Source organism: Schistocerca piceifrons, chromosome 3 (assembly GCF_021461385.2).
Source record: "Schistocerca piceifrons isolate TAMUIC-IGC-003096 chromosome 3, iqSchPice1.1, whole genome shotgun sequence".
In the NCBI taxonomy this organism is placed as follows: domain Eukaryota; kingdom Metazoa; phylum Arthropoda; class Insecta; order Orthoptera; family Acrididae; genus Schistocerca; species Schistocerca piceifrons.
In genome coordinates, this window is record NC_060140.1 from 856,213,883 (window position 1) to 856,239,683 (window position 25,801).

The 25,801-nt window shown below is 44.7% G+C and overlaps 1 protein-coding gene across 1 annotated transcript in view; it reads right to left on the minus strand.

Moving 5' to 3' along the window:
* The window catches only part of LOC124788317 (forkhead box protein J3-like), a 60,257-nt gene that overhangs the window by 15,445 nt on the left and 19,011 nt on the right, over positions 1–25,801 (minus strand). Inside the window, exon 5 of the mRNA XM_047255554.1 lies at positions 20,184–20,358. Within this exon, the coding sequence (XP_047111510.1) occupies positions 20,184–20,358 (175 nt within the window). The remainder of the gene's footprint in view (positions 1–20,183; positions 20,359–25,801) is intronic.

Sequence of the window (25,801 nt, forward strand, 5' to 3'; positions counted from 1 at the left end):
AGAATTTTACAACGGCCAGATGTCATTAAACCATCTGAATTGTTTACCTTTGTTATAGTTAGCCTATTTCCTAGTACAGCACAAATTAATAAATATGCCTTGTTGATTATTGACCAATTTCACCAATCTTCACTGTGGTTATTCTGGCAGATACGACAATACAATAAAAGAAATGGTCATCCAATTTCGCCACTTGGAAGCCCTGTTCAGGAAAATAATTTTTTATCATGTCTATCCACACAGATGTGCAGATTATTAAAAATCAAGAAGTTTTGAACTACACCTTTTCGTTCAAAAAGTAATACCAATGAGGAGTGTATTCATAATTCTACTTTCAAAACATAGCCACATTATATAAAACAGAATTAGCAGTACACCCACTACTGGAAAAGAGACCATGCTGGAGATGCTCCCATTGTGTCTTTGGGTTACAATGGAGATAGCAGCAGGGACATACAGGCTAAAAACTGGAAATCCTTAGGATATCCAGAATCCCAAACAAATATAAAAAATGTACAGACTTTCAGCAACTGTTTTCACACAAAAGTGATGTGTTGACAGATTGGCGGCATAATGTATCAGAACAGAACTTTGAAGTATATACTTGCAGTTACTTTTTTTAAATTTATTACATTTAATATATGTTACTGTAATTTTTTCAGTAACTTAAATAAATCTCATCCTTGGTGTCAATACCAGTTATGTAATTGATGGGAGTATTTTGATTTCTAACAAACAATAAAATGAGACAAAAATGAACATACAGTTGTTGATAATAAGCTTTCAGAAAACAACATTGAATTTTGCCATAAATTAAAAGATTTTTCCTGTTCCTAGCAACTGATCACTGAGGACAGACAGGCCTACCAAAAGGCCATTTCAATCCAGAAGTTGGTCAAGGCTGTTCTATTTGAGAGTTGGCTAAAACTTGGAGATACAGACTCAGTGCAAAACTGAATATGCGTAGAGAAGTAGTTAGGCAAAAACTAAAGTACATTATTTATTGCTATGAAAAACTACAGTCTGAAATCAAATATTCTTGGATAGAACCAAATATTAAAAAGTCCTAAACCTGTGTTGTCGTCATCAGAAATTTGAAATAAAGGCCTGGATAAAGGCCTTCAACAGGCCACTCCACACATTACGGTCATCCACCACACACATCTATGCTGCTCCAGTGTCTTTCCTAGTGTTGCCTACACACTGTCCATTAAAACATTGTCTCTGTCTGCTCCAACTCAGTCACAAACAGTACACTGAACTGACAGCTCTGCAGTCTCTCTGGGACCTCCTCCATTTTTCCACTACTTTTGATTCTAGATTCTTCACTATGCTCATAAAGTCTGGTGAAAGTTGTAATGCTGATGTACATATTGACCATTATACTAATGTAGGGCAAAGCTAACTTACTCTCTTGTTTCTCAAAGATTGTTAGCACTGATTTTGGTCAAGATATTTTTCTCGGACACTATGAATCAAAAGCAAAATGGTTAGTTTATTTGCGCTCCCTTCTATGTGCTAAAATGATATTTAAAACTTGCAAAGGGTGCATTGAGTGATGCCCATTCTATCATTTAGTGATTATCTTGTTCATTACACGGAGTAGGCTACAATGTCTATAGTTAGTTTTTTTTTTTTTAATCTTGTGGGTCCCCCTTTTTATAAAAGTGAATTATAACAGCAATGTTCCAGTTCTGTAAAGCTCCTTTCCTAGGTAGACATTTGTTACTTAATTTTCGGTATTTCTTTTGTACATTTCCTCTCAATTTATCTACTTTAATAGAAACACTGATATATTGTGGTGCCTTTCCTAAATTGGTCCTTCAAATAGCTTTATATATCTTTTCCAGTCACTGTTTTCATCATCTATTTATGTTTGTGATTCATCTGTTAAATTAAATAATCACTGAACAAAATTTTCAAATACTTCCAAGACTTTCCCTTTAGAAGCTGTGCAATCTGCCATCTTAGCTGATGAAATGCCAATGGTCTCACCTCATCAAATATACCCGTTCTCGTCAAAACACCAAAGCTAAGCAATGTCAAGCTCGGCCAGTACTTGGATGGATGGTGGTGGTGGTTGTTGGGATGTTTAAGGGGGACTAAACAGCTAAGGTCATCAGTCCCCCATTCCAAAAACAGGCGAGAGAAAGTCGCGGAGCAGATAAAACCCCAAGGGGGAGGAGACGCCCCCCCCCCCCCCCAGGCACTAAAGAACACAAATTAGGCAACGAAAACTACAGAAAAGAAGAGTACAGACGAACACCAGACAGAAAGAAACAGAAGAGAAGAAGATGGCCGGAGACTGGCTGACTGACCACAAGAACAAAAAAGGGAAAGAGTCAACCATCCGACGACACACCAAAACAGCAACAAATATTGAGAGACGCGAGGACAAAAGACACAGAAAGGGAAAGGTGCAGGACCCCCCTAAATGGAACCATAAAAAGGACTACCACGGATAAAACGTAAAACATTGTCAGCCATGGAGGCATCGTCGCATAAAATCAAAGGCAAAGTGCCCGGGAGATTAAAAGACTGCTGGAGGGTGCGCAGTCGGGGACACTCCAATAAAATGTGGGCGACCGTCAGCTGGGACCCACACCGACACAGGGGGGGATCCTCCTGACGCAAAAGATGGCCGTGCGTCAGGTAGGTATGGCCGATGCGCAGCCGACACAGGATTACAGAGTCCCTGCAAGAAGGCCGCAGGGAGGAGCGCCACATATCGATCGTCTCCTTGACAGCCCGCAGTTTATTCGGGGCTGTCATTCCACGCCACTCAACAGACCACATCCCAAGCACCTTACGGCGCAACACCAGCTGCTGATCGCGAGCCGTAAGGCCGATCTCCAAAGCTGGGGCGTCGATCGCCCCTTTGGCCAGCCTGTCAACACGTTCGTTCCCCGGGATGCCAACGTGACCTGGCGTCCAAACAAAGACCACCGAACGACCAGAGTGGGTAATGATGGAAACAGACTCCCGAATAGAGGACACCAGGGGAGAAGAGGGATAGCAGCGGTCGATGGCCTGGAGGCTGCTCAGGGAGTCACTGCAGATGACGATGGACGTACCTGAGCAGGAACGCATATGCTCAAGAGCGCACAATATGGCCACCAGCTCTGCAGTAAAAATACTGCAGCCAGCCGGCAAGGAGCGCTGTTCAACATGGGCAGCGTGAGCAAAAGCGTAGGCAGTGCGACCATCAACCAGGGAACCATCAGTGTAGACAGGCTCACAGCCCGGAAATGAGGCGAGGAGCGCAAGAAAACGGCGACGGAGGGCCACAGGCGGAACCGAGTCCTTGGGTCCCTGTGCCAAGTCCAGACGGACGGACGGCCGGGGTAAACACAAGGGAGGTGTAGGTGCACGGATCCGGATGGGAGGCAGAAGAGGGAATGACCCTAGTTCGGACAGCAGGGACTGGACGCGGACAGCTATGGAAAGCCCAGACCTAGGTCGCCGTTCAGGCAGATGGAGGACCACGGCAGGGAAAAGCAGGCGATGATTGGGATGGCCGGGCGAGCAATGCACGTGGACAGCATAGTCGGCAAGCAGTCGATGGCGGCGAATCCGCAGCGGGGGAACCCCGGCCTCCACCAGTAGACTATCCACGGGGCCCGTACGGAAAGCGCCAGTTGCAAGCCGAACCCCACAGTGGTGTATGGGGTCTAACGACTTCAACACTGAGGGTGATGCAGACCCATAGGCCAGGCTCCCATAATCAAGCCGGGACTGCACAAGGGCTCTGTACAATCGCAGCAGCGTGCAGCGATCTGCACCCCAAGACGTGTGGCTAAGGCAGCGGAGGGCGTTGAGGTGCCGCCAGCACTTTTGCTTCAGCTGAGTAAGATGAGGAACCCACGTGAGCCGGGCATCAAACACAAGTCCTAAGAAGCGGCAAGTCTCCACCACTTCAAGCAGGTGGCCGTCGAGGTAAAGTTCAGGATGAGGGTGGACCGTCCGACGCCTGCAGAAGTGCATAACTCGAGTCTTGGCTGCAGAGAACTGAAAACTGTGAGTCAGAGCCCATGATGCTGCCTTGCGAACGGCTACTTACAGCCTGCGTTCGGCGACTCCAGTAGTCGTGGAGCTAAAGGAGATGCAGAAGTCGTCGGCATACAAAGAAGGAGACACCGACGACCCCACGGCTGCAGCCAGACCATTAATGGCCACCAGAAATAAGGAGACGCTCAACACCGAGCCCTGCGGGACCCCATTTTCCTGTATATAAGATGAACTAGAGGCGGCACCCACTTGCACCCGGAAAGAGCGGCGCAATAAAAAGGTTTGAAGAAAAGCCGGGAGCTGACCACAAAGACCCCAGTCATGTAACATAGCAAGGATGTGATACCTCCATGTGGTGTCATACGCCTTCCGCAGATCAAAAAATACAGCAACGAGATGCTGACGTCAGGCAAAGGCCGTACGGACAGCAGATTCCAGCTGCACCAAATTGTCCGCTGCAGACCGGCCCCGACGGAAGCCACCCTGGGATGGAGCGAGGAGACCGTACGACTCAACGACCCAACACAAACGCCGCCCCACCATACGTTCGAGCAATTTGCACAAAACGTTGGTGAGGGTAATGGGACGATAGCTGTCCACCGCCAGTGGGTCCGCACCAGGCTTCAAGATGGGGACAATAACACCCTCTCGCCATTGCGACGGGAACACGCCTTCGCTCCAAATGCGATTAAATATTGCGATAATGTGTCTCTGGCAGTCCCTGGAGAGATGGTTCAGCATCTGCGCGTGGATGCAGTCTGGTCCTGGTGCTGTATCAGGGCAATCGGCGAGGGCAGTGAGGAATTCCCTCTCGCTGAAAGGAGCATTGTATTTTTCAGAACGACGCGTGTGGAATGAGAACGGCGTCCGCTCGGCTCGCTCCTTTAGAGAGCAAAAGGCGGGGGGATAAGATGCAGTTGCAGGGCTCTGAGCAAAGTGCGCGGCAAGCCGTTCAGCAATGGCGGCAGCGTCCGTGCAGACAGCGCCGTCCAAGGAGAGCCCAGGGACACCCATAGGGGTCTGGTATCCATAAATCCGCCGGATCCGGGACCACATGAGTGAGGGGGAGACATGGGAGCCCAAGGATGAGACATACCTCTCCCAGCACTCCTGCTTACGCCGTGCAATAAGACGACAGGCCAAGGCACGGAGCCTCTTAAAGGCGATGAGGGTCTCTAGAGACGGGTGCCCCCTATGACGCTGGAGAGCCCGCCGACGGTCGCGAATAGCCTCAGCAATCTCCAGCGACCACCAGGGTACAGCCTTCCTCCGAGGGAGGCCAGAAGAGCGGGGGATGGCAGCCTCGGCCGCCGAAATAATTGACGTGGTTAAGACGCGGACCACCTCGTCAATGTCACCCTGTGGGGGAGACTCAATGGTTGCAGCGGAAGTAAAAGCCGCCCAGTCAGCCCTATGGAGAGCCCAGCAAGGCAGGCGCCCAGAAGAATGACACTGGGGCAGTGACAAATAGATGGGAAAATGGTCACCACCGCACAGGTCAGGGTGCACCCTCCAGTGGAGGGATGGGACAAGTCCGGGGCTGCAAAGAGAGAGATTGATGGCCGAGAACGAGCCATGGGCCACACTGAAATGCGTGGGAGCACCGGTGTTCAAGAGGCTAAGGTCGAGCTGAGCCAACAAATGCTCCACGGCCCGACCGCAGTCATCAGAGACAGTCCCACCCCATAGAGGGTTGTGGGCATTGAAATCGCCCAGAAGAAGCAATGGTGGCGGGAGCTGAGCCAGCAGCGCAGCCAAGACATGTCGGGGGAGCTCCCCATCCGGAGGAATGTAAACAGAGCAAACAGTAATAGCCGGCGAGAGCTCAACCCTGGCAGCAATTGCCTCTAAAGGCGTCTGAAGGTGTACTGGCGAGCTACAGACAGAGTGGTGAACAAAGAGGCAAACCCCACCTGACGCTCGTTGACAGGCAGCACGGTTCTTATAGTATCCCCGATAACCGAGAAGGGCGGGGGTCCGCATTGCAGGAAACCAAGTTTCCTGCAGAGCAATGCAGAGAACAGGGGAAACACTCAGAAGCATCCGGAGCTCAGGCAGGTGGCGGAAATAACCACCGCAGTTCCACTGGAGAATGGAAGCAGGAAGGGACTGGGAGGGCGTGAAGGCGACTAAGAGGCAGACAGTGCCTCAGAGCCAACTGCCGCCACCGGGGGAGAGTCAGCTGAGTCCATAGGAAAGGCCCCCAAGGGTCCCGTGAGGGCGAGATCTGCGGCAGAGGCAAGTATCTCCACCTCATCCCCGGAGCCAGGACTATGTACAGCAGGCGGTACTGAAACCACCGGAACATCCTTCTTCTTGGACACATTCCGTTCCTTCTTCTCACGTCGGCCCTTAGGGTGAGAGGGCTGGGAGAGCTTCTCTGAAGGAGCGTCGGAGGCTGACGACGACGCAGAAGCCCTACGACCAGCAGGTGGCGGAACCTTCAGCCACTGGCTGACATCCAGCTGGGTAGGAGAAGAAACGGAGGAAGGGAGAGCCCCGAGGGACCCCTTCCGCGAGAGAGGAACCGGCAGAGGCAACGCCGGTGGAGAAGGAGGGGGAGGGATCGAGCCCCCCGGTTTTGGAGGAGATGTCACTCCCGAAGTAAGCGTGGGGGGAACGACAGAAGAGGGTTTGCCCCCAAGGGCTAAGGGGGCAACAGAGGAAGGCTTGCCCCCAGGCACGAGGGGGGCAGACAGAGATGCACGGCCCCGAGGGCCCACTGAAGGCGGCACAGATGAGGCGACAACCGTCGCTCGCGTGGGCGACGATAACGTGGCTGCAGCATAAGATGTTCGAATGGAAGCAGGATACAACCTTTCATATTTCAGTTTTGCCTCTCGATAAGTAAGCCGGTCCAGGGTCTTAAATTCCATGATCTTCCGCTCCTTATGAAGAACGGGGCAATCCGGCGAGCATGGAGAGTGGTGCTCCCCACAGTTGACACATACAGGCGGAGGCGCACATGGAGAATCGGGATGAGAGGGGCGTCCGCAATCTCGACATGTAGCGCTGGGTGGGCAACGGGAGGACATATGCCCAAACTTCCAGCACTGGAAGCACCGCATCGGGGGAAGGACGTATGGCTTGACGTCGCAACAGTAAACCATCACCTTGACCTTCTCGGGCAAGACATCACCCTCGAAGGCCAAGATAAAGGCACCGGTGGCCACCCTCTTAGTCTTGGGTCCTCTATGTACACGACGGACAAAATGTACACCACGTCGTTCCAAATCGGCTCGCAGCTCGTCATCGGATTGTAACAACAGGTCACGATGGTAAATAATCCCCTGGACCATATTTAAGCTACTGTGGGGAGTGACGGTAACAGGGACATCACCCAGCTTATCACACAAGAGCAACGCTCGTGACTGGGCTGGGGAGGACGTCTTGAGGAGGATGGACCCATTCCTCATTTTTGACAACCCCGCCACTTCCCCAAACTTATTCTCCAGGTGTTCCACAAAAAACAGAGGCTTCGTCGTAAGAAAGGAGTCACCATCAGTCCTGCTGCAGACAAGGTATTGCGATACGTAAGGCTCCCGTTTGGCACTAGATCGGCGTCCCTCCCATGGCGCAGCCAACGAGGGGAACGACTGAGGATCATATTGCGCAGCATCAAAGTCTACTCTACCTCGCTTAGAGACGCTGGTGGCCGTGTGACCACCAGCTTGGTGTGATTTATTGCGCTTCATTGCGCCACATCCGCCCAGATGCCACCTACTCTGAACGAGCGCTCTCCCCAAGGGCACCACCCAGCCAAAGCAACGGGTACCTGGCCGATATCCCGTTGCCCGGAGTCCCCGTGCCCCAGACAAGATGGGCACATACTCCTTGGCATGCATGGGGAGGAAACAGCTCTGGCATCTGTAGTGCGATCCCTGCGTGGTCAGGGGACTACCACCAAGAGGGTACATGACGACCCCACCACAACGGACTGGCTACCGTGCTGGATTTTAGGTGTTGAAAGGGTCCACAGTTGTCGTGGGCGCTAAGAAGAAGATTGCGCACAAGACGAGAAGAAGACAACCCGGAAGATGTTGGGTGTAGTCCCCCCCACACGACAATAGGTAACATGCAAGATGGTGGTGCATGATGGACCAATAGAAAATCATCAAGTAAGGTGTCCTTCCCCAAATGGCACGCACTAACAACGGAAATTTGGAAAAAAGGAGGTCAAACCCAAGAGGGGACCATCACAGAAGGCCGAAACGTTTGAGACTCCTTTTAGTCGCCTCTTACGACAGGCAGGAATACCGCGGGCCTATTCTTACCCCCGAACCCGCAGGGGGAACTTGGATGGATAACCGCCTGTGTACACCACATGCTGTCAGCAGCTTTCCCTTTGTCTTTATGGCAAAATGGAAGAGGGGTGGTGGCACAAAGTTCCCGACCATCAGACTTTGCGCCAATGCCGTGGCTTATATCATTAAGCTCAGCGGCTCCCTTGGTGCTACTGGGGGGAGTGAGGTGTGTGCCGGCACTGGTTTACACCCCTTCCTTCTCTCATCATCACACACACACACACACACACACACACACACACACACACACATTCCAGTCATGTACACTTATCAGATAGACTTAACCTTTTTGCTGCTAAAGATGTGCTTTCTGCGTTCCGTGCTGAGGGCAATGTTTGTTATGGCTGTACTATTCACCTAATTGAAAACTGAGAGCAAAATGATATCTCATTTTGTTCTTTGAGTTATTGAGTTTTATATCTGAGTAAGGTTGCATGAGACGCACCCATTCACATCCTTGCCCATCTCGAATCATGTGGTCATAACAATTGTCATATTTCATAAACAATTTAAGATACCAAAACAATGTTTTTGTGAATGATAGCACACAATGAAGCATATATGCTGTATGATAAATGCTTGAAACATATTTGTTCACTGATAGACGAAAGTAACACATCCGCAGCAGTGAGAGTGCAGCTGCTCAGGATGCATACAAATGTCCATAGCACTATAGGAAAAACTATGCGGCACGCGTATACACTTCCACAGCGCTGGGGAAATGGCACAGGAGGATATGTATATGTGTCCACAACAGCGAAAGGTTTAAACACACAACCCTCACACTTTGCAATGGAAAGGTAAAGTACAAGAGTGTGCAAAAGACAGAAAAACCTTTCCAATTAGGAAGCTGAACCTGCCCTTCTGGGTCTCTCAGCCAACAATGTCACATGACTTTACTTTTTACTGATGAAATGTGATCCCTCCCCAAATTAATTTTCTGTTCTGTTTTCTTCATACAGCATTGTCATTGTTGCTGACTGTTTCTCTTACCAAATTTTCACTGTAGCTTTCACACCCTCTCACAGACATTTATGAATAGTTTTACGTAACTGAACATATTCTATAACATTGCTATTAGTATTTACTTGTAACTCTCATTTTCTATTTAAGAGTTGCTTTGATCCATTTTGCTTTCTTCATTTTGCAGACAACTTTGTTAAATAATTGCCCCCTTTCTCATATTTCTTGGTATAATCTTCACTTTCTATGATGCAAAAATCGGTTGCATTCATTCATCTGGTACACCTCGCTCTTCTCAAAAAGTCATGTTCTTTTTGAAACGCAAGAGAACTGCTGATAATTAGTATTGCAGGAAACAATAATTGGTCATTCCCCCTTTCCTCACCCACCAGACTGCCTCCCTGCCCCTCACCCCTAAAACCAGAGGAAACCTCTTTAACTCAACAATCTCATCAATTCAGGGCTGACTACAAAGCTGTTTTTCTGAACGTGGTGTTTGATGCCATTTAAGGCAGAGTCTCACACTTACTCTGAATGGAGAGAAAGTGCAGGAACTTCAAATAGGTGGACTGAGCTCATTACCTCCTGTTTCTGGCAGAAGGTTTGAGACATATGGATACAGAAATCTTTAGAATTTTTTATCTTTATATGCTTCCGAAAATTAAAAATGCAGAGAAGAGAGAAATGCCTAAAAACCCCTGGTGCCATTGGAACATACATGTAAATTAATTACAGCGAATTCTGTGCAGATTTAGCTCAGTGTTTGGTATAACTTATTTACATTTTGTTGTCTAAAAGGAAGTACCAATGAGAAGGGTGTGAACAGACTGTCTACTGTGACTGAATTTTTACACTAACAGCAATATTGTTAGTGTTGTAGGAATGTTCTTCTAAAATGTAAATTTTTTCCTTGATAAAAGGTGAACTACTTAGTCAAGATCGCTTGTAAACAATCTTTACTGTTGAGCACCAGCTTCAGTAAGCATGGTTACCATCTGTAGATGTTGATAAAACATTATTACACATTTTGTACACCATTTATCGAGATCTGAAGATGGTAACCATGCTTACCAAAACTGGTAATCAACAATCAAGGCTGTTTATATGTTATCTCAGCTAAGAAGTTCACCCTCTTTCAAGTAATTATTACAGGTCACCTCCTACTACTCGAGCTGAGTAAACTAACGAATACTTTTGGACTAAAAGAAGCATTGAGTTGATAATAAGCGCACGAAAAAAAAAAAAAAAAACACCCCTGCTAGCTTCTGGAGTTATTCTGTGACAAGCGAGAGTAACACACACACACACACACACACACACACACACACACACACACACCAATGGCCCCGACACGGTGCCGGCTAAACTAGGAGTGGCAATGCTATTTTTCGGGTGGTGGACAGGTTGTGGTGGGGGTTAGTGTCGGGTAGGGTAGGTAGAGGGAGAGGAAGGCAGGAAGTAGGAGGCAGGAAGAGGGACTGGGGATGGATGGCTAGCATCTCAAAGGGAAGTGACTGGTTTGCCTGCTAGGAATGCGGGAGGAATTGTAGTGCCCACTGGGAAGCAGCACACGCTGAAGGTGAAGTGACGTGAACTGGGAGTGGATAACCAGATGGATGAAGGGGAAACTATTCAGTGGAGAGTGCAGGGACAGTGAGTTACCTGAGACTGTGGCCAGAACAATTAGAGGAGCAGGAGATGTGCTGTAAGGATAACTCCCATAGCCTAAGTTCAGAGAAGCTGGTGGTGGAGAAAAGGATCCAGGTGGCTCGGGCTGTAAAGCAGTCACTGAAACTGAGCATGTTGTGCTCAGGTACATGTTTCATCACTCTTTGATCTCAACAATAGTTTGGCGGTGGGCATTAAGCCTGGTCGACAGCTGGTTGGTAGTCATACGACATAGAAAGATGTATAATGTCTGCAGCAGAGCTGAAATATGATGAGGCGGCTTTCACAGTGGCTCAGCCTCTGATGTGGTAGGATGGCCTGTGACAGGACTGGAGTGGGAGGTGCTGTGTGGGTGGACTGGGCAGGTCTTGCACCTTGGTCTACCACAGGGATATGATTCCTGTCGCAAGAGATTGGCAGCAGGAGTGGCGTAAGGGTGGACTAGGATCTTGTGTAGCTGGGTGGGTCACAGAACACCTCTTTAGAGGGGGTAGGAAGGATTTTGGATAGACTGTCACTCAAAATGGTAGAATGAGAGATAATCAAAGACCCAGTGAACAATATGGGTCAGTTGCTCCAGTCCAGATGATATTGTGTGATGAGGGGCATGCTCCTTTGTAGCTGATTCTTGGTGGTGGTGGTGGGAGGGTTGAGGTGTGAGAGAATGTAGCATGGGAAAACTGTTTGTGGGCAAGGTTTGGGGGTATTGCCTGCATGTGAAGGCCTTTGTGAGGTCTTCAGAATACAGGGCAATGGAATTCTTGTCACTGCAGATATGTTGTCTATGGGTGGCTAGGCTGTATAGCAGGAAGCTTTTGGTGTGGAAGGGAAGACAGCTTTTGGAATTGAGGTACTGTTGGTGGTTAGTGGGTTTAATGAAGACGGAGGTGTGGATGGAGCCACAGAGAGGTAGAGATCAATGACCTGGAAGGTAGCATGTTGCTCCACAACCTCTACACCTTTTCTCCCACCTGTTTCACCAGGTCCTCCTCTACCCAATGCACCATTTTCCTGGACTTGACCTCCCCCTCTCTGATAGCTCCATTCATACAACTGTCCACATTAAACCCACTAACCTCCAACAGTACCTGCCTTTCAACAGCTGCCATCCCTTCCACACCAAAAAATCTCTTGCCAGGGCTTCAGTTATCTCTCATTCTGCCCTGAATTGAGAGATATCCCACCCAAGACCCTTCCACCCCTCCTAAATTGTTGTTCTAATAGCCACAAAACCTACACAACAATTTAGATCATCCGCATTCCACTCCTACTCCCAAGCCCTTGCAACACAGGTTATATTTCTGTTGGAGAGCAAGGTGCAAGACATGCCAAATCAACCCACCCAGCACCTCCTACTCCAGTTCTGTCACAGCCTTATTCTATCCCATCAGAGGCCGGGCCACTGTGAAAGCAGCCATATCATATGTCAACTCTGCTGCAAACATTGCACAGCTTTTCATGTTGGTATGACTACCCACCAGATGGCCACCTGGATGAATGTCCACCATCAAATTATTGTGAGAAATAAGGTAGACCACCCAGGAGCACAACATGCTCACTTACAACGGCTGCTTCCCAACCCAAGCTATCTGGATCCTTCCCTCCACCACCAGCTTCCCTGAATTACGCAGATGGAAGTTAGCCTTACAACACAATCTCTGCTTCCAGGATCGTCTTGGCCCCTATCTCAGGTAATCCACTGTCCTCACATCCTCCATCCAACAGTTTCACCTTCCTCCACCCTGTCACCCTCTCCCAATTCAGCCCCACATCACCTTCAGTTAGTGCTGGTTCCCACAAGCGACTACAATTGTGCCAGCCAGCCCATATACCCGCCGTCTCTCCCTCACTCTTTCCTAGCAGGCAAATCAGTCGCCTCTCTCTGAGATGCTAGCCACCCTCCACCACTTCCTCTCCCCTCCTTGTGCCCCATCTGACACTATCCCTACCACAACCAGTCCGCCTGCTGAAAAATAGCATTGGCACTCTTAGTCCAGCCAGCACCATGTTAGCAGATAGGTGTGTGTGTGTGTGTGTGTGTGTGTGTGTGTGTGTGTGTGTGTGTGTGTGTGAGCACGCCCGCACAGGCACGCACGCCTGTTTTACTCTAGTCTGTCAAAGGCGAACTCCAAAAGTTATCAAATTTTCTTGTACCTATTGACAACTCAATGCTTCTGCTTTTTGGTGAGTGGTCTCCTTTAATCCAGAAGTACTTACATAGTAATACCATTAGTTATGTTATGTAGCATAGGGAAAAAATATTCCACTGAAAGGCAGCAAAGCAGGCTCAGACATGGTAATTGGATGTCTCTATAGGCCTCCTGGCTCAGCAGCTGTTGTGGCTGAGCACCTGAAGGATAATTTGGAAAATATTTCAAGTATATTTCCCCACCATGTTAAAGTTCTGGGTGGAGATTTTAATTTGCCGGATATAGACTGGGAGACTCAAACGTTCGTAACAGGTGGCAGGGACAAAGAATCTAGTGAAATTTTTTGAAGTGCTTTATCTGAAAACTACCTTGAGCAGTTAAACAGAGAACCGACTCGTGGCGATAACATATTAGACCTTCTGGTGACAAACAGACCCGAACTATTTGAAACAGTTAACGCAGAACAGGGAATCAGCGATCATAAAGCGGTTACTGCATCGATGATTTCAGGCGTAAATAGAAATATTAAAAAAGGTAGGAAGATATTTCTGTTTAGGAAAAGTGACAAAAAGCAGATTTCAGAGTACCAGATGGCTCAACACAAAAGTTTTGTCTCAAGTACAGATAATGTTGAGGATCAGTGGACAAAGTTCAAAACCATCGTACAATATGCGTTAGATGAGTATGTGCCAAGCAAGATCGTAAGAGATGGAACAGAGCCACCATGGTACAACAACTGAGTTAGAAAACTGCTGCAAAGGGAACTTCACAGCAAACATAAACATAGCCAAAGCCTTGCAGACAAACAAAAATTACGCGAAGCGAAATGTAGTGTGAGGAGGGCTATGCGAGAGGCGTTCAATGAATTCGAAAGTAAAGTTCTATGTACTGACTTGGCAGAAAATCCTAAGAAATTTTGGTCTTATGTCAAAGTGATAGGTGGATCAAAACAAAATGTCCAGACACTCTGTGACCAAAATGGTACTGAAACAGAGGATGACAGACTAAAGGCCGAAATACTAAATGTCTTTTTCCAAAGCTGTTTCACAGAGGAAGACTGCACTGTAGTTCCTTCTCTAGATTGTTGCACAAATGACAAAATGGTAGATATCGAAATAAATGACAGAGAGATAGAGAAACAATTAAAATCGTTCAAAAGAAGAAAGGCCGCTGGACCTGATGGGATACCAGTTCGATTTTACACAGAGTATGCGAAGAAACTTGCCCCCCCTTCTTGCAGCGGTGTACCGTAGGTCTCTAGAAGAGTGTACCGTTCCAAAGGATTGGAAAAAGGCACAGGTCATCCCCGTTTTCAAGAAGAGACGTCAAACAGATGTGCAGAACTATAGACCTATATCTCTAACGTCGATCAGTTGTAGAATTTTGGAACACATATTATGTTCGAGTATAATGACTTTTCTGGAGACTAGAAATCTACTCTGAAGGAATCAGCAGGGGTTTCGAAATGAAGATCGTGTGAAACCCAGCTCGCGCTATTCGTCCACGAGACTCAGAGGGCCATAGAGACAGGTTCCCAGGTGGATGCCGTGTTTCTTGACTTCCGCAAGGCATTCAATACAGTTCCCCACAGTCGTTTAATGAACAAAGTAAGAGCATATGGACTATCAGACCAATTGTGTGATTGGATTGAAGAGTTACTAGATAACAGAACACAGCATATCATTCTCAATGGAGAGAAGTCTTCCGAAGTAAGAGTGATTTCAGGTGTGCTGCATGGGTGTGTCTTAGGACCGTTGCTATTCACAATATACATAAATGACCTTGTGGATGACATCGGAAGTTCACTGAGGCTTTTTGCGGATGATGCTGTGGTATATCGAGAGGTTGTAACAGTGGAAAATTGTACTGAAATGCAGGAAGATCTGCAGCGAATTGACGCATGGTGCAGGGAATGGCAATTGAATCTCAATGTAGACAAGTGTAATGTGCTGTGAATACATAGAAAGAAAGATCTCTTATCATTTAGCTACAATATAGCAGGTCAGCAACTGGAAGCAGTTAATTCCATAAATTATCTGGGAGTACGCATGAGAAGTGATTTAAAATGGAATGATCATATAAAGTTGATCGTCAGTAAAGCAGATGCCAGACTGAGATTCATTGGAAGAATCCTAAGGAAATTCAATCCGAAAACAAAGGAAGTAGGTTACAGTAGGCTTGTTCACCCACTGCTTGAATACTGCTCAGCAGTGTGGGATCCGTACCAGATAGGGTTGATAGAAGAGATAGAGAAGATCCAACGGAGAGCAGCGCGCTTCGTTACAGAATCATTTAGTAATCGCGAAAGCGTTACGGAGATGATAGATAAACTCCAGTGGAAGACTCTGCAGGAGAGACGCTCAGCAGCTCAGTATGGGCTTTTGTTGAAGTTTCGGGAACATACCTTCACCTAGGAGTCAAGCAGTATATTGCTCCCTCCTACGTATATCTCGCGAAGAGATCATGAGGATAAAATCAGAGAGATTAGAGCCCACACAGAGGCATACCGACAATCCTCCTTTCCACGAACAATGCGGGACTGGAATAGAAGGGAGAACCGATAGAGGTACTCAAGGAACCCTCCGCCACACACCGTCAGGTGGCTTGTGGAGTATGGATGTAGATGTAGATGTAGGAAGCCAAAAAATTAAGGACACAGTATAATTACTCAAGTATAAGAAAACACTGAATATAAGATGAACATCCCCCCTCCTATTTGTTAAGAGGATCCTTGAGAAAATTTTACTTTTAACATATTCTGACTAATCAGAATTACAAACTGTTTTACTGATTTATGTACCTGTTTATAAAAGTTAACATTATACCAATTCCTAACTTAAGACCATTTACTGATTGTCTACATTTTGATAGACCAAGGAGAAATAATATAAATAATACGATTGGTTCACTTTAATTGTTATCGTAATTTCACTTTTTCCTTACTTTCTAAGCCAGTTGTCTGTAGTATCACTATCATCAATCATGATCATTGTCACCGCCGCAGCCACCACCAATATCACCACCACCACCGCCACTGCTATCATTGCCTGGGATGATAGTTTAATCTAACCAATGAGAAGTAAGAAAAAAGGTAATGCATGAGGATCATTCCAAAAGAACAAAACATTTTTTCCTACAAAAATTTTTATTTGATATAGTTAAATGAAACTGTGTTTTACACACAATTTGATACCCAAGCTACAAGGTCTACAACTTTTCTTACACCTTCTTTTCTGGAAGTTCGGAGCTTTATTGTAAAAACATACAAAAAAATTATGATTCATAGTATGGCCCATCGCTGGGCACTACATTCTCCCATCTTTTGGATAGCATACGAATCCCATGGCGGAAGAACTGGGCATCTTATGTGTTGATCCATGAATCAATTCAATTTTGCTCTTGTTCATATGATCGGTAGTGTCAGTATGACGCTGATCGAAAAAAGTGGTAGTCAGAGGGAACAACGTATGGAGAATACGTTTCCATGTATATTTTGATGGGTTTTGCGACATGGGGTCGAGCACTGACCTGCTGCAAAATTACCTTTATGTGTCTCTCGCTGTATTGTGGCCATTTGTGTTTCAGTGCTGGGCTCGAATGCATCAGTTGCTTTCGATAACGATGTCCTGTGACTGTCTTCGTCTGTTTTAGTAGCTACGAAAACGTGGTGTCTTCCACTGCCACGCTGGACTTCAACATCAAAATCACCATTCTTAAGGCGTTGAAAACATTCTCTGTACGTTCTTCCACCAACAGTTACCTCACCATTTGTCTTACCCAACATTTTAAGAGCCACAGCCGCAGATTTCTTCATGTTAAAGCAGAAAATTAAAACTTCCTACAAATGGCGAGAAATGGGTACTTAAGTTGATGTACTTAATCGAGAATAACCTCATGATGCAATCACAAATCAACTAATATTTTTATGGCATTATGTTTACAGATGCCTAAGCTTATTGTATTACATCTATGACCAACCACCCAAACCCCACTTGCCGCTACTGCTGTCTATTGAAAAACGGCGGAAGCAAAGTTGAAGACCTAATATTTTTCTACCTAGTCACCATTCAAGTTTAGGTACTTGTCATACCATTTTACCAGCTTTCCTATGCCTTCTGCATACTCTATTGTCACCAGGTTGTTGAACTACCAATTAACGGCTTCTTTAAGTTCATCATCACTCCCAGAGTGTTGTCCACTCAAGAAATCTTTCAATTTGGAGAAGCGATAATCACTTGTAGCTAAGTCCAGACTGAATGGTGGATGCTAAAACATTTCCTACTGAAAATGATGAAGCAAGTCCTATGTCACTCCCACTACCTGCGGACATGCATTATCGCGAAGGAGCATGACTCCACCGGTTAGCATTCCACGCCACTTGTTTTTAATGGGGTGGCGAAGTCGTTGAAGTAGCTGACAGCAGGCCAATGCACTTATGGTCTCACCTCCATGTAGTCGATCAGCGTGACACTCTTACGATTCCAAAACACTGTAACCATAACCTATCTGATGCTCACAATTTGTTTTGCTTTTTAGTTTCAGTTTAGTTGGGTATTATGAATAATGCCATTTCACTGACTGATGCTTTTTTTCTAGTGTGAAATGTGATAGCGAAATCTCATCACCAGTGACAATGTGATTCAAAAATTCAAACATTCTTTACTTTCTGAATGACCCTCCCATTTTTACACATGAGCTGGAATGAAATTTATAATCTTGCTTGTCATAAATATTCGCCTGTTTCTTCCAAATATGTTGCGACTCCAATGATTGTGGTTGGACCTAAGAACACGGCTGTCTTTTCCGAATGAATAGCAGATTTCGCATCTACATTGATGTGAGAATATGACAACATTACTTTGTCCTTTGCCTCCAAATATGTCGTATGCCCACTGCTCTCTCACTGGCTGCATAGAACCACAATGTAGATCCATTTGTGAACACTTCTTAATTGTGAATTGGTCTGACATTCCATGTGACTATGTGTTATGTGTATATTACCTACATTTAAATTGGCTGTTGCCTAAGCAAGCACTGCTAGTTCAGCTTTAATAGGTCTGGCTTGAAAATGGGCTTTGTAGCTCGATACTAGTGTCTGGAGGGTTATGTGCCTAGTAAGTGGATAAAGGATGGGAAAGATCCACCATGATTTAATAATGAAATTCAACAGATGCTGGGGAAGCAGAAGCTGTTGCAATCTCAGTTCAACAGCAAATGCACAAATTACGACAAGTGAAGGTTAGCAGAGATCTGCAAGTCAGTGGAAAGATCTATTCGTGAAGCATACAATAACTACCACTGTCACACCTTATCAGAAGATCTGGCAGAGAACCCAAGAAAATTCTTGTCTTGCGTAAAATCGCTAAGCAGGTCTAAGGCTTCAATTCATCCCCTTGTCGATCAGACTGGTGTGGCAGTTAAAGAAATCATTCACACAGAAGAATTGTACAAATATACCATCATTTGACCATCAGATAGACTTATATATGGATAACACAGTAAGGTGCATATCTAGCATAGAGAAGCAACTGAAAGATTTGAAAGCAAGTAATTCACTAGATCTGGATGGAATCCCACTTCGATTTTACAAAGAGTACTCTATGGCAATGGCCCACTACTTAGCTTGCATTTATTGTGAATCTCTCGCCCAGCACAAAGTCCCAAGCAACTGGAAAAAAGCTCAAATGACTCCAATGTATAAGAAGGGTAAAAGAACGGACCCGCAAAATTACAGACCAATATCCCTAACTGCTTTTGCTGCACAATCCTCGAACACATTCTCAGTTCAAATATAATAAACTTTCTTGAGACTGAGAAGCTTATATCCACAAACCAGGGTGGTTTTAGAAAGCATTGCTCGTGCAAAACTCAGCTTGTCATTTTCTCACGTACACTACAAACTATGGATGAAGGGCAACAGGCAGATTCCATATGTCTAGATTTCTGGAAAGCGTTTGATATGGTGGCCCACTGCAGGCTGTTAAAAAAAGATATGAGTATACAGAATAAGTTCATAGATATGTGAGTGGCTCAAAGACTTTTTAAGTAACAGACCCCAGTATGCTGTCCTTGATGGCGAGTGTTGGTCAGAGACAAGGATATTGTATGGAGTGCCCCAGGGAAGTGTGATAGGACCGCTGTTGTTCTCTACACACATAAATGATATGACGGACATGGTGGGCAGCTATCTGTGGTTGTTTGCTGATGATGCTGTGGTGTACAGTAAGATGTACAAGTTGAATGACTGTAGGAAGGTACACAATGATTCAGACAAAATTTCCAGTTTGTGTGATGAATGGCAGCTAGCCCTAGATGTGGAAAAATGTAAGTTAATGCACAAGATGAAATCTCTAATGTTCCAACACAGTATTTCTTGTGTCCTGTTTGATGCAGCCCAGTCATTTAAATACCTGGGCGTAACGTTGCAAAGCAATATGAGAGGGAACAAGCACATAAGAACAGTGGTAGGGAAGGTGAATGGTCAAATTTGGTTTATTGGGAGAATTTTTGGAAAGAGTGGTTCCTTGTACAGGAGACCACATATAGGACACTGGTGCAACCTACTCTTGAGAACTGCTCAAGTGTTTGGGATCCGTATCAGGTCAGACTGAAGGAAGACATCGAAGCAATTAGACTGAAGGAAGACATCAAAGCAATTCAGAGGTGGGCTGCTAGATTTGTTATTGATGTAGATGTAGATGTAGCACCAGCATAATAAAACACAACCATGAACAAATTACAATACAGAATTTATGCTACACACTTGCTCTTAAACCAAACTCCTATCTGTTTCAGTGATGTCTTTCATCAAATGAATGTCGCCACTGCCTTCACATCACTTCCTTCAAACAATGTCAGCATCTGACGCACTCAGAACCACCTACAATAGTACAGGTGACAATAGGAGAGTATGCCCTCGTTATTTAACCACATCCGCTAACCAGATCCGCGTCATCAGTTAGCCCTTGCTTTACAAATTCCACAACACCGAAAAATAACTAACAACCTTCAATCCCATGTGGCATATCCTATCACCTACAAGAAGACAGCAGAAGTGTGTACAGCAGCAGCTACAGTTACTGTTACATACCAGAGAGGTCTGCAGAGTAGCCGTGAATGGCAGTGGCATCTGCTACCTGCCAACCGGGTAGGGATGGCGTGGACGACACGGTTGGGCCGACAGGGCCAGCTGTGTACACGCAGTTGCTCAGGTCACTGCCCCCGCTCCCATTGCTGCCACACTCTGGGCTATACGGCACTGCTGCCTGTAATGTATATACACAGGAACACTGCTTATGGGTAAATTTCCATTGGGCAGCCACTGATGACAGAGATAATACAGTAACAGCACGGAAACATATCCACAAAATCCAGCAGCTCTAAAAAAATTCTGAAAATATATAACTATACTTATATATAACAATATGTAATATAAGGCATGTGACCAGTGTCAGCAGCAAAAGAGAGAGAGAGAGAGAGAGAGAGAGAGAGAGAGAGAGAGAGAGAGAGAGAGAGAGAGAGAGACAGTCAGGATAAATATTTAGTCTGTTCCCCACCTCTTTTTACATTACTCATTGGGTTTCTGTCCTAAAGATGGACATAAAATTTCTAACTCATCTGTCACTCTCTCTTTATATAATCCAGAAAACTCACTAAAAGAAGTGTCCATCTGTAGCAGCTGAACATATTTATTATGGTGAGTTAAAAAGCTGTCAATAGCTATTTGTTCTCAGAAATCACCTAAAAGAAATTAAAGCTATTCTTAACCCCAAGGCTGGCTTGAACACTGCAGAACAAGATTTACCTATTCAATTACAGATGAGTCTACAGTTTAACATACACTCTGAAACACAGTGTAACTCATCATTTTTCACACAACAAGCATGCCAGAGGTGATGAGTGAAAGACAAAAATCCCAGAACTGAGTGGCAATCAAACCATGGATCTTTGGAATTGCAGTCTGGCACTTATGCATCGAGCCACACAGAATTCTACTATCTACCTCTGAATGTCAGCCACACACTAACTTCTCTGAAACCTGGCCTCAAGTACATATATCTATTTCATACCAAACATTCACTTCCCACTCCACTTATTAAATTTACAGCTTTGGCTCACTATGAATTCTTGCTGCATCCTTTGTAGTCTTTTCATTGTTACATCTTGGAATGATCAAATCTAACCTTCCTTACCTTATCCAGATAAAAGCCCCTCCAGTCAGTACAACTAGAAGGCCAGCCACCTGCAGAAGTCTTACCCCACCTAACAATCATCTCTGTGAACAGTGCTTTTTCCACTGTTGTTGTGAACTGATGCACACACTCAGTTGAAGGCCAACACAACTTGTACCTGGCTCCATCCACGATCCCACTGACGTATGTCGAATCCCCCTCCCTTGTGGTACATTGCTCGTCTCATCTCCATTTATAAACTTGAGCACTGTGGATGTCCAACAGTGGCTGGCACTGCAGAAATGACAAATCCTTGTAAACTAGTGCATTCACTTCACATGTAGAGCCAATTAACTTCAATCGCAGCTACCAAGCATTTCAATCTCAGAGTATACCCAATTCCCATTCTGCTTTGACCCACAATGTAGGCTGTGCCTCTCTTTCTATTAGTTTCCTATTTCGTATCACCTCAGTAAACTCTGGCATTTCTTATGTAGGTGAACAGCTGATAAATCCATGGTTCCTCCACAGTCAGCTTTGAGTACGTCTTTACATGAGTGATTACATACACAAATCTGCAGTTCAAAGGTGCATAACCACAATGTGGAGTGACTGGTGACATCTGTATACGCTAAATCTTCTAAAATTAGCTGTCATTCTTTCCATGTCACAAATTTTACAGTTAGAATATAGCACTTTCCTATATGCTGGCCTCAGTCTCTGCAACTGCTCTATTCACAATAAAGCACAGATCATCTACAGTATCTACAGCTCAACATCTTTCTTACAATACTGAACTTTTCAGACATTATTTTTGCTCCAACGAACAATTTCTGCCCCTCTCTCAAAGTACAATCTCAATGAGTGCTTTACAGAGCATTGTACTACAAACAAATCCTTTAGTACTGTGATATCCTTCAGAGATCTGTTAATCAACCAAAGCAGATCTTTGAACATGTTCCTCAATAACACCTAAAACATTTTTCTCCAATCTGTTACTGTCAGATAATAAAGAATGAGATGGCACCATAACAAATGGGCCAATGAAGACAGGCTATCACAGGTTCCCAGCAGTAGACGATGCTAAAGTTGCAGGCGACAGAGGAATACACCACACTGTGAGGTCTGGTAAATACACACACAGGGCCTGTTTATGATCACTGTCACTAAGACAATCATGTTGGCCTTCCCCAGAGACTATGGGTCTGGTTACGTATTCTGCAGACACGAGATATCAACATCATTTATTTAGATTTATTTAGTGTTACTGAGGGAGCAGTATCTTCCCCCCCACCCTGCTTTCTTTTAGATTTATTTGTATTAAATTTATCTGGCATTACGCTGTGTAGTGACGGTTAATACAGTAAACGTGTCTACTGTTTGCTTGCCATGTTCCAAATCCCCGAAGTTTCTCCTTCTTGATGAGAGCTATGGAACATGATGGATGGAAGGGTGGATGAATGAATGAATGAATGAATGAACAACTATTGAACTTATTCTTGAAGATGGCTCAGAGCCATTTGTGGAAACAGGAAAATTCGGGCCAAAACATTACACAGATGACTCCTATGCACATTATGACAGCTATTCTAGCCAAATGATGACACACTTCCATCGAGACCTTTCCAAGATGGCATACCTGGATACTCGGCAGAGTCACAAAGATACAGAGATCCAGTACATTGGAGATCTAGGTGTTTTTCACTGTAATCCCCCCCCCCTCCTTCCTTGTGGACATTAATAACACAAACCACAAAATGTTTCTTATATTTCTTTGCTGCTCAGGTGTTCATTCTTAACTGAAATATTAGTTACTAGTTGGTCAGGATTTGTAAGACCATCATTAACAAATCAAGTAACTCGAGAAGGGCAACAATAAAACTATGATGAGATGTATGACCAGTTACTGAAAGTCTTATGAAGCCTAACTGACTAGTAAATAAGATTTTAATCAAGTAAGGACATGGGGCATAAATGTACTGAAAATTATGGGCAAGAAATGTAACATTAGAAAAGTTTCATGATTTGCACAAACAGACAGAACCCAATCCTAGAAAATATATGCAAGTGGCCACCTCTGTGTCAATGCTTAGCTAGCCTATACATGAATACACTCTTGTTCATCATTTACATCTACATCTACATGGATACTCTGCAAATCACATTCAAGTGCCTGGCAGAGCGTTCATCGAACCACCTTCACAATTCTCTATTGTTCCAATCTCGTATAGCGCGCGGGAAGAATGAGCAACTATATCTTTCTGTAAGAGCTCTGATTTCCCTTATTTTATCTTGGTGATCATTCCTTCCTATGTAGGTCAGTGTCAACAAAATATTTTCACATTCGGAGGAGAAAGTTGGTGATTGGAATTTCGTGAGAAGATTCCGTCAAAATGAAAAACGCCTTTCTTTTAATGACTTCCAGCCCAAATCCTGTATTATTTCTGTGACACTCTCTCCCATATTTCGTGATAATACAAAACGTGCTGCCCTTCTTTGAACTTTTTCGATGTACTCTGTCAGTCCTATCTGGTAAGGATCCCACACTGCGCAGCAATATTCTAAAAGGGGACAGACAAGCATAGTGTAGGCAGTCTCCTTGGTAGGTCTGTTACATTTTCAAAGTGTCCTGCCAATAAAACGCAGTCTTTGGTTAGCCTTCCCCACAACATTTTCTGTGTGTTCCTTCCAATTTAAGTTGTTCATAATTGTAATACCTAGGTATTTAGCTGAATTTGCGGTTTTTAGATCAGACTGATTTATCATGTAACCGAAGTTTAACGAGTTCCTTCTAGCACTCATGTGGATGACGTCACACTTTTCGTTATTTAGGGTCAACTGTCACTTTTCGCACCATTCAGATATCTTTTCTAAATCATTTTGCAATATGTTTTGATCTTCTGATGACTTTATTAGTCGATAAACGACAGCGTCATCTGCAAACAAGCGTAGACGGCTGCTTGGATTGTCTCCAAAATCGTTAATATAGATAAGGAACAGCAAAGGGCCTACTACCTTGGGGAACACCTGAAATCATTTCTGTTTTACTCGATGACTTTCCGTCAATTACTATGAACTGTGACCTCTCTGACAGGAAATCACAGATCCAGTCACATAGCTAAGACGATATTCCATAAGCACGCAATTTCACTACCAGCCGCTAGTGTGGTACAGTGTTAAAAGCCTTCCGGAAATCCAGAAATACGGAATCGATCTGAAATCCCTTGTCAATAGCACTCAACACTTCATGTGAATAAAGAGCTAGTTGTGTTTCACAGGATCGATGTTTTCTAAATCCATCTTGGCTGTGTGTCAATAGACCGTTTTGTTCGAGGTAATTCATAATGTTCGAACACAATATATGTTCTAAAATCCTGCTGTATATTGACGTTAACGATATTACTCTTACTACCTTTCTTGAATATTGGTGTAGCCTGTGCAACTTTCCAGTCTTTGGGTACGGATCTTTCATTGAGCAAATGGTTCTATATGATTGTTAAGTATGGAGCTAATGCATCAGCATACTCCGAAAGGAACCTAATTGGTATACAGTCTGGACCAGAAGACTTGCTTTTATTACGCTATTTAAGTTGCTTCACTACTCCGAGGATATTTACTTCTACATTACTCATGTTGGCAGTTATTCTCGATTCGAATTCTGGAATGTTTACTTCGTCTTCTTCTGTGAAGGCATTTCTGAAGGCTGGTTTGGCAGCACTGTCTTCGATAGTACCTCCATTGCTATAGTGCAGAGAAGGCATTGATTGTTTCTTGCTGCTAACATACTTCACATACGACCAGAATCTCTTTGGATTTTCTGCCAGGTTTCAACACAAAGTTTTGTTGTGGAAACTGTTATAGGCATCTCGCATTGAAGTCCGCGCTAAATTTCGAGCTTCTGTAAAAGATCGCCAATCTTGGGGATTTTGCGTCTGTTTAAATTTGGCATGTTTGTTTCGTTGTTTCTGCAACAGTGTTCTAACCTATTTTGTGTACCAACGAGGATCAGTTCTGTAGTTTGTTAATTTATTTGGTATAAATCTCTCTGTTGCTGCTGATACTATTTCTTTGAATCCAAGCCACATCTGGTCTACACTTACATTATTAATTTGGAATGAGTGGAGACAGTCTCTTAGGAAGGCGTCAAGTGAATTTTCATCTGCTCTTTTGAACAGGTATTTTTTCACTTATTTTTTGAGGATTTAGCGATTACAATATTCAATCTCACTACGACAACTCTGTGTTCACTAATCCCTGAATCAGTTTTGATGCTCGTAATTAACTCAGGATTATTTGTTGCTAAGAGGTCAAGTGTGTTTTCACAATGGTTTATTATTCATGTGGGCTCATGAACTAACTGCTCGAAATAATTTTCAGAGAATGCGTTTAGCACAATTTCGGATGATATTTTATGCGTACCTCTGGAATTAAACATGTATTTTCGCCAACATATCAAGGATAAATCAAAGTCACCACCAACTGTTATTGTGTGAATCGGGTAGGTGTTTGGAATCAAACTCAAGTTTTCTTTGAACCT